The 9,464-nt window shown below is 38.9% G+C and overlaps 1 protein-coding gene across 2 annotated transcripts in view; it reads left to right on the forward strand.

Annotated features, from left to right (window-relative positions):
• The window catches only part of LOC128362497 (magnesium transporter protein 1), a 14,483-nt gene extending 7,239 nt beyond the window's left edge, over positions 1-7,244 (forward strand). Inside the window, exons 2-9 of one of the 2 annotated variants that reach the window (XM_053323239.1) lie at positions 550-669; positions 1,440-1,580; positions 1,743-1,883; positions 1,983-2,072; positions 2,303-2,366; positions 3,230-3,304; positions 4,389-4,479; positions 4,571-7,244. In XM_053323239.1, the coding sequence (XP_053179214.1) occupies positions 667-669; positions 1,440-1,580; positions 1,743-1,883; positions 1,983-2,072; positions 2,303-2,366; positions 3,230-3,304; positions 4,389-4,479; positions 4,571-4,586 (621 nt within the window). In that variant the 5' untranslated portion in view covers positions 550-666 and the 3' untranslated portion in view covers positions 4,587-7,244. The remainder of the gene's footprint in view (positions 1-549; positions 670-1,439; positions 1,581-1,742; positions 1,884-1,982; positions 2,073-2,302; positions 2,367-3,229; positions 3,305-4,388; positions 4,480-4,570) is intronic. The other variant, XM_053323238.1, reaches the window with a different exon arrangement.
• The last annotated feature ends 2,220 nt before the right edge of the window (positions 7,245-9,464 follow it).

The raw sequence follows: 9,464 nt of genomic DNA on the forward strand, positions 1-9,464 counted from the left end.
ATCCAAACACAAAGTGTTCCTGTGTATTTCTGTAGTTTTTTGTCAGATGACGTCACAATAATAAAGTAAAGATGTTATTAGTACAGTGCAGCAGCTTGACAATGACTCCTGTGTCCTTAGTGACTGTGGCCGTTTTAAACCACAGTGTGTGCGACCACAGTGTGTGTAACCACAGTGTGTGTGACCACAGGCAGCCACAGCAAAGTTAGTGACTTCGTGTAGCTGCACAGTGACAGGTGGAGGCTGGATGTTTGTGTTGATCACTTATTTTAAACGTTGACGTAGCCGATCACACAGCACACCTGTCAGTAACCTGCATATATGTTCATTTAGTCAGTAAATGTTACTGTATGATAGTGATGTAGTCTCTCTGTGTCAGTCCTCACCAGATGTTGAACATCATACAGACCTAAAAGAGGACAAATAAGTTGTTTTGTGTTGTTGAGGTTAAACTGAAGGCAACCTAGGAAACACTGCTGTGGACACAAGTTGTTTTCAATGTAGACAGAAGCTAATTCTAATCTCTGTATTTCAATGTATTTTTTTTTCAGACAAGCTGATGAAGAGTTCCAGGTGCTGGCTAACTCTTGGCGTTATTCATCTGCCTTCACTAACAAAGTCTTCTTTGCATCAGTTGATTTTGATGAAGGATCAGATGTCTTCCAGATGGTGAGTTCTGTCTTTTGTTTTCTAAAACTTTTCCAATAACACGTAAAAACCAAAAATAGACAGTGATCAGCTGACCAGTAGGACACACAGCTTGGGCTCCATCTTTTTCTGTACACATAAAACTCACATGACTCAACTCTGCTGTGAAATATGACTTAATTGACACTTGAAAGCTTAAAGACTTGGGTTGGGCATTGAAAACTGGTTCCAAATTAGAACCAGTTCCAAAATTTTGATTCCAAACGAATCTTTCCTAAACATGACGTAACTAATGTAACTAATCACAAAGGTCTTTAGATGACAGTGAGAGTCAGTGTGATTCAATCTCTATGAGGAGTTTGTGGTAAAAACAGAGTCAAATCTAAATGGCTAAATTTCCTGTTGGATTCCAAGGGCCTTTCTGTATGTTGGGACATGGTTACAATAAGTTCTTGACACCTTTCAGTACTCTGGGCCTAATAATTTCTCATAAGATGAAGACATGAGTGTGAAATAATGAATTGATAGCAGGTGTCAGTGAAGGATGCAAGCAGCTTTTGTTGAGCCACTGTATGCTGCACACAATGTTAGAGACAAACATCCATGTTTTATCTTCTTTATGCACAGCTATTCAAAGCTTTGAGTCACAAAAGTGAAAATAAACAAGTGAGATCTAATAAAATATTTGAAAGGATTCAGATTAGTTAAAAAGATAAAAACTGAACCACAGCCTTGCACACATTGAATGTTTGACTTTTTTGTATGTGTCTGTTGTTTTTCTTTTTTTGCAGCTAAATATGAATTCTGCTCCGACCTTCCTCCACTTCCCATCCAAAGGGAAACTTCGTAAGTCTGATACGTACGAGCTTCAGGTCCGAGGCTTTGCAGCTGAGCAGCTGGCTAGATGGGTGGCAGACAGGACTGATGTGCAGGTGAGTGTCACATCATTAAAACATAGTCACACTGATCGAGAAGTCTTTTAGCTATTATGTCATAAAGCAGTACATGTGGACTCTTAATCTGAAGAATCCCACTCAAACAGCAATGTAATCATCAGAGACTGCAGTCATGTTAACGTCTGTCTTCTTTTTCAGATCCGGGTCATTCGTCCTCCAAACTACGCAGGGCCTCTTCTTCTGGGCTTCCTCTTGGCTGTGATTGGTGGACTGGCATATTTGAGAAGACACAATTTGGAGTTCCTCTTTAACAACAATGTCTGGGCCTTCTCTGCACTGGTAACTATACACACACACACACACACACACACACACATTATAATTATCTAGATAAGATCAATGACTCTTGCTTTTTCCTCCTGCTCTGCTGTGTTTCAGTGTTTCGTCCTGATCATGACTTCAGGCCAGATGTGGAACCACATCAGGGGACCACCTTATGCACACAAAAACCCCAGCACTGGACAAGTTGTAAGACATATATTTACAATATATGATGTAAAGTAATTATAAGGTCCGCCCTCCTGAATTTTACACTTCCAATAAATCCAGTTTATATTGTGTATGTTGGGTATGTACTTGTTTCTAACTGTGTGTGTGTGTGTGTGTGTGTGTGTGTGTGTGTGTGTGTGTGTGTGTGTGTGTCTGTGTCTGTGTCTGTGTCTGTGTGTGTGTGTGTGTGTGTGTGTGTGTGTTTTCAGAGTTACATCCACGGCAGCAGTCAGGCTCAGTTTGTGGCAGAGACACACATCGTCCTACTGTTCAGTATCCTTCAGCTGCATGCATACTCACACTTTGACAGTCAGCACACACTAAACTGAACACTGAGTTGTAAGATGCAGAGTTGGAGAACTCTATTTAGAATGTGGAGCCCTACCAGAATACTTTAAAATGGCTTCTTTATCTTACTCTAGCCCTTTATGCAGCACCTTCAATTCATTCTTTGTCTGGAACTAGCCATTTTAGCTCCTGCGTCGTTAACTCCCCACTCTGTTCTGATTGGTCAGTTCTCAGAAGCTTCTTATGTTGAAGCTGAAAATCCAATCTTCACACAGAGAAGCAACAAAATGTATGAAATGAACAGATGTTTCTAGGAATGCATTAGGAGCCCATGGTCTCAAAGGAAATGATCACAGGAGGTTGAAACCCTGACTTCTGACTTGCAGGGAGTATTTCTATACGTTCACATCAAGTTTTGTAACTTTGACCATGTTTACCATCCTAAATAAGAACACAATGTAAAAAACCAAACCACAAAAGGCATAGTGTGTCCCCTTCAAGGAATATTATTTGACATTTTGCATTCATTAAATAGGGTAAAGTACACAGGGGAAACATATGTTGTTGGTTTTTTTGTTTTTTTAAATGAGTGTGGCCGCATATTCGAATATTTCAGGGACTATCTTTATTGAATGTTGAGCCTAGATACTATGTATGTAAAATATATGTCTAAATGTTGACTCAGTTTTAACTTGGATACCTTCTTAGCTGTCAACCATGAAACTTGTACTTGGTGATCTAAAATAGTGTTTTAGCTGTTAAATTGTAATGTTAATGCTTAAAATGAGGCACTTTGTTCACACTGACAAATGGATTACATACTGTGCAAACCTTAACCTTGCTGTCAGATGCTGCTGTTACCATGGGAATAGTGCTGCTGTGTGAGGCTGCTACCTCTGACATGGACATTGGAAAGAGGAAGAGTATGCACACACACTGATTCTTTCTATTGTCCTTAGCTTTTTGTATACACACAAAAACAGTTCAAAATGTTCAGACCTCACTAAGAACACACATAGTCCTCACTCTTCAGTTCAGCTGAAGCTAACAGGATGCTTCAGCAGTGCGAGTTAGTTAGGAATCAGGAGTGCAGTGTGGTGGACCAAGCTTGCTTAAATCCAGTATGGAACACACCAGTTGGAAGTGAGGGGTTGATGTGTGTGTGACCTCAGGGTAAGTGCAGGAAATGCTCTGTAGAAGGTTACATGGTAGTGGGTCTTGTGCACATGATTGTAATGTACATAAAAAGACCACACATACCTGAATAATGTCATGAATGTTAATGTTACAGATTAAGAGAAACAGACAGGTTTTTATTCCTACTGTGTTGTTTTAAAATGAACTTGAAGACGTCGTCCTGTCTTCAGAGCTTCTGTTTTATTGAGCTGCTGTTAATGTCAATTCAACATTTTCTTCCATATTCATCCTTCCAGCTGCTCATGAAACATCTGTCCCTTCACTGCCACCTTTAGAGTGTGTAAAATGTACAGGAAGACTTCACTTTTATACATATAGTATACATACATATAGTCTATAAACTTCATGTAAGGAATTTCATTTTTTGGTAAAAAAAAAAAGAAGAAATTCCTTACATTAACTGAGTAACAGGCCAACACTCTTCCATGTGTCACACAGTTGTGACAAGGCAACGTTGTAAATAGGTGAACCGTGACCTCGAGGGGAGTGTTACACCATAAAATATGTTCTTCATTACAAATAGGAAAACAAGTCAAAGGTTCCATTTAGAGTACATACGGGTCATTTTGACCCATGTTGGGTATTTTCATAGTGATCAAAATGTTTTTTGCTGTATGCAAAAATAAAATAGAATAATGTTGAATATTTATATTTATGATTTTAAACAACTTCATGGAGTAATAAAATGCATCATATGCAAAGATATATAGATATAGATACATGATGTGCATCAGAGGGTTAATGCACTGATATGTGTGTGTGTGTGTGTGTGTGTGTGTGTGTGTGTGTGTGTGTGTGTGTGTGTGTCAGTCATGTGTGTTGCAGGTATTGGTCTGGTGATGCTGTTTTTCAGCTGGCTGCTATCCATCTTCAGAGCAAAGTACCATGGATACCCATACAGGTTTATATCTGTTCTCATCTTTTACCATGCTTCATTGGGTAACACAATGCCTGGTTCCCATTGGCTAAAAGTCATGTTGTGTGTGTTGCAGCTTCCTGATGGGTTAGAGCTTCACAGCATCCTGCAGCTTCACAGCAAGTATTACATTGAGCAGCAGATGTTCCCAGGAAGGGCTGTCAACATGTAGAGTGCTCTCCATGGCAGCAATACCACATTACTGTTAAGCCATGATTTGTCTCTGATCCTTTGAGCCAAAAGTGTGTAAATACACATACACACACTGTGCCTTTGCAAAGACTCAACAAGCAAATTACCAACAGGAGAGCCCTCATCACTCGGTGCATTCTAAACTGTGTTGTGTCAAAAACTGAAAAAAAAATCTGACTCTCTGAAATGTATTGATTTGTCCTAGTTATACATACAAATCTCAGTCTGTAACTTATTTTTCAAACTTTTGGGACCATAAACAGGTCATGGACTCAGACTTGTTTGTTTAGTTGTGTGTGTGTGTGTGTGTGTGCGTGTGGCTGATCTTGAACCAGGATAAGTAGCAGGAGCGGATGTTTCAGGCTTTCTGATAGTAGATAGATTTGGTAACATCTTATTTTACAGAGCCTGTAATATTCTCATCCTGTCTTAAGATGTTTTCTGCAATACATTTTGATACTTAATCTTTTTTTACTGAGATATCATAAACAGTAAGAACCCACTCATTTATTCAAGTTTGAAGTTGCAGTTCACCTACATTTAATCACCACTAGTGAATCATATCATTAGAAACGTTGTCTTCCTGTTGAATTGTATACTTGGTTGTAATTTTACCAGCACATGGAAAGGCAATTTTTACATTTTTTGCATTTTCAGCTGCCCTGCTGTGCTCTCACTAAATGGCTCTAGACTAAATGATGCTAGAAATAAATGGTCAAATGTACCAATCAACCCATGAATTGGCATCAAATTCCACCATTCTGTTCCGCACCCCTCATTAGTATTTACACCTATATATCAGTTGATTTCTTACACAGTATCTACAGGTCTGGATATGCTAAATGAGATTCATACTGTTTTGTTTTCTGTCAGCTCATGACTGGCTTGGCTTGTGGAAACTCTGCAACACAGTAAAGGAGGAAAAGATTAGGGAGTGGTAGTATTTTACATTTACATAGAGTAACACAAGCAGCTTAGAGTCAGTGAGGCTGTAGGAACAACTACATTTCTGTAGACTTCAACTTCAACAACTTCTGATTTCTGTTGCAGTTGTGAGTAACTGTAAATGGAGCTGTACTCCATCTCTCCTAGCAACCTGTACAATGTGTACATCTGCTGTCAACACACACTGCAACATGCCTTTCCAGCTCCTGACGGAAAAATAACATTTCTGACATTTCCTCCAACAGTTTTAGTTTTTCCTGTAAATGACAAAAAAAACATTTTAGTCCCATCAACAACACAGGACCTCAAGATCTGCTAATGAAGCAGGACTGCTTGATATGGCTGCATTTCTATAGTGCTTTCATCTAAAACTAATATATATAAATGTTAATTTTCTTTAAGGTTCGGGTCAATTCACAATTTTAATAGTTTTTTGTTTGGCTGGAAAATGCAGGATTGAAACTTTTTTAAAGACAGTTGAATAAGAAGTGAGAATAATAAAAGACCTGAACAAGTAGCCAGTCTTTCATTATTGTGTATAACATACAGGTCATCACACAGCTGCTGACTGTTAGCCTGAGCACAGCTATCCAGTCTGTTTACTCATTTTGATCCATCACTTCAGTGTCTTTCTAAAGGACACAAACATGTGAACAGGAGAATCTGGAGTTCAAACCCAGTGACACCATGAAGGCCTCATCATGTCTGTTGATATTGTTTGCTTAATTGTCCATTAGTGGTGCATACTCCAACAAATGTTCAGTTAAATCAGCACAAACTAGTGGAGACACAGTTAGACCAGAGCTGTTGGTGGACTGGGAATATTCAGGTTTCTATAGGTGTGTTTTGCTCCCCTTCACAGCCACAAAGGCTCATGGGAAGTGGAGTTTTTAGAATGTGTCATTATTAATGTGTTATTAGTACCAAAGGTACAGAGAACAAGATTTCATAGAAATACAAACCAGAGTGACTAATGGTCATAACATAACCCTATAAATGTTGTTTAATGCTAACACTGAGGTCATCATAGCATTTATTATAACAATTTTGGAAAATGTAATACACTTGTGTCCATCAGTGGAGGAAAATGTATTTTATATGAATTACAGGTTTAGTGGTTGCAGAAAAAACCTAAGCGAACTACTGAACAGCCCTGCTAATTTACCAATAGTGCTGTTCAAACAGGTTGGACAGGTGCTGATTTAACTGTGTCCTGTGTTTGGAGGATGTTAGATCGTATTGTGTTATACAGAGAGATGCTTCTGATGTTTATTTGATGTGAACAACTGAATTCTGTAATTATTTTATACCCTTACTTTAGTAAAAAGGTGAGAGACAAAGAAGGTTAATAAGTTAATAAATAAGTTATTAAAGCAGAGAGCCGTCACTCACAGCAGTATGAGGTAGTGTTGTTCAGACAAGTAGAGGCAGTAGTAGTGGGAACAGCATCACCATCTCTCTATTCTCCATTCATTTTCAGCAGCTCAAGTGTTTCTTCTAAACTGTCAAATGAGAAATAACCATTAGTTTTTTCAGTCAAATCTCCTCTACTATGATTGAAGTCATGTTAGGATTAATCAATTTATTTTTGTTCTTTCCTGCTGTTTAAAATGGAATAATGAGTGTCCCTTATTTAAAAAGTGAGGATGACCTTAACCCAGAACAATGAGAGAGAGAGGTGAGATTTAGTAGACTTCATCAGAAGTGTGAAGAAAAGCTTAACGTGTCCCATCACTTGAAAATGAGTTGCAGAATTGAGATTAAGCTAACTTTGAAATCAGTGACTCAGGTCTTCTTCTTTAACATTGTTTGTTTCTTGTCATGTAAAATGAAGTGCTTTAAATGTCTGGTTGTCTTATCGGTATCAATGTTAGATCTGATTAATTCTGATAAAGTGCCTTAACTGCCTCTCAGTGTGTCTCTTCTTCTTTCTTTCTGTTTAGTCTGAGAAAGTTTGTTTTGAGACAACATTAAATGTCATTATCATCAGTAGCAATAAATATCTATTATGTCAAATTCCATTATGAAGGTTGAATAACGTTCACATGTCCACCATTCTGTGGCAGCTAGCACAAACAGCGGTGGAATGAACCTTTAAACTAGAAGTACTTAGGCATAAAGTCATATTTGAGTGGAATGAACCTTTAAACTATTAGTAGTTAGATATAAAGTCATATTTGAGTGGTATGAACCTTTTAAGTGGCGGTCCTGAAACTGCAGCCTCTGATATTACAGGAACATACTGTTGGTTGCCTAGGCAACTCACCGGAGGTGCCCCTGCTAGCTGTCTCTATTGACCCTTGCTGATTGTATCTTGGCGCCGAAAAGGGGGGGTAAAGGAGACGGATTCTAGGGGCCCATGATTGAGGGGGGCCCAGAGAGGCCCCTAATGATGATGAAATTATAATACAGAAAAAATGATGACACTAAGTTATTAACTAACATATAATCACACATGTTTTATTTTCAATGTCCTGGTAACAATAACTTTATTTGTTTTAGAAACATCAACGCCGGCAGGGCCCCCCCTTTCCCCCCCTTTCCCCCCCTCTATTAATGTAAAATGGTTCAGTCCGACTGGATCCGCTGCAGGTAGCGCACCGGCGGTTTGTCACACAGCCACAGCGGGCAAGGAGGAGGAGACGGCAGTAGCCTATGCCTCAGAAATCAGGCAGCTAAAAAAGAAAATGAATTAAGAGAGGAGAAGGAGTTGAAGGGTCGACAATATGTCACCCAGTATTTCAAAAAAAAGGTGGGTTTGTTAGTTGTGGCGGAAAGTTATGGAATATTAACCTGTCCCTGTCTGTGGTCTATAAGCTAGCTCACTTTTCTCGCCATGTTAGCTCAAGAAAACTCTGGATTTTTACATTTTACTGCTATATTAGTTAAATAATCAATCCAGTCAAACATTTATCAAACTGTTATTATTCAATAATAGTTGATCTCCCCTCTGTCAAAATGATGCCTCATTCTGAATAGTCAAGTGCACCAGCAGCTGTCTGTCAGCCCCCAACTTCCCCTGCCCCTGAACCAGCCCCAGTGCCCCCACATGAGGAAGGAGGTGAGCAGCTGTGTGTGTTGAAATAATAACAACAATAATAATAATAACAATAATAATAATAAATTTTACTACAGTTTCAAAACAATACAAAGGTGAATCTGTTATGGGAAAGATTAATTAAAATGAATGAAATAAAAGTCATTTTGAGCAAGTTTAATAGTTTAAAAAGCATAAACCCTTTTTAAAAATGAAATAGAAGACGTGCAGTAAGAACAGAGGAGAACATCTGTGGTGTGTGCAGCAGACTGGGGTGACTGCTCTCAGTCCAATCAGAGAAGTTTACATGTTGGTGACTGCTATTACAAATAGTTATATTATAGGAAATACTATATAATTAACGTATGTCATGTACACTCTACAGAGCCAGGTCCAGGACCCTCTTCTGGTAATGATAGTCAGAAATACCATTAAAATGCATAATTGTATGTAAAATAGCATCAAAAAATTTCGCCACTGTGTTAGGGGGCCCTGAAAAAGTTCTTTTCATGGGGCCCAAAATCCCTAGCGGCGCCCGTTCCACTAGCAGCTATTTGATGACTTTCCAGTAAATTGGTAATGTTCAGGGAACGTTCCTTAAATGTTGCACATTCCTGTGGATGTTGTGAACATTTAACTGATGTTATGCGTATGAACCAGTGTTTCTCCCATTTAAGACTGGTTTCTCCACCATGACTGCTTCCCTTCCTCCTCCTGTGGAGGGCAGCATTGTTCCGAGAAGCGCTGCACCGGTTAAAAAATAGACGAAGAAGACGGAACCCGGAAATATGAGAAG

This window comes from Scomber japonicus, chromosome 8 (assembly GCF_027409825.1).
Source record: "Scomber japonicus isolate fScoJap1 chromosome 8, fScoJap1.pri, whole genome shotgun sequence".
NCBI classification, from domain to species: Eukaryota; Metazoa; Chordata; class Actinopteri; order Scombriformes; family Scombridae; genus Scomber; species Scomber japonicus.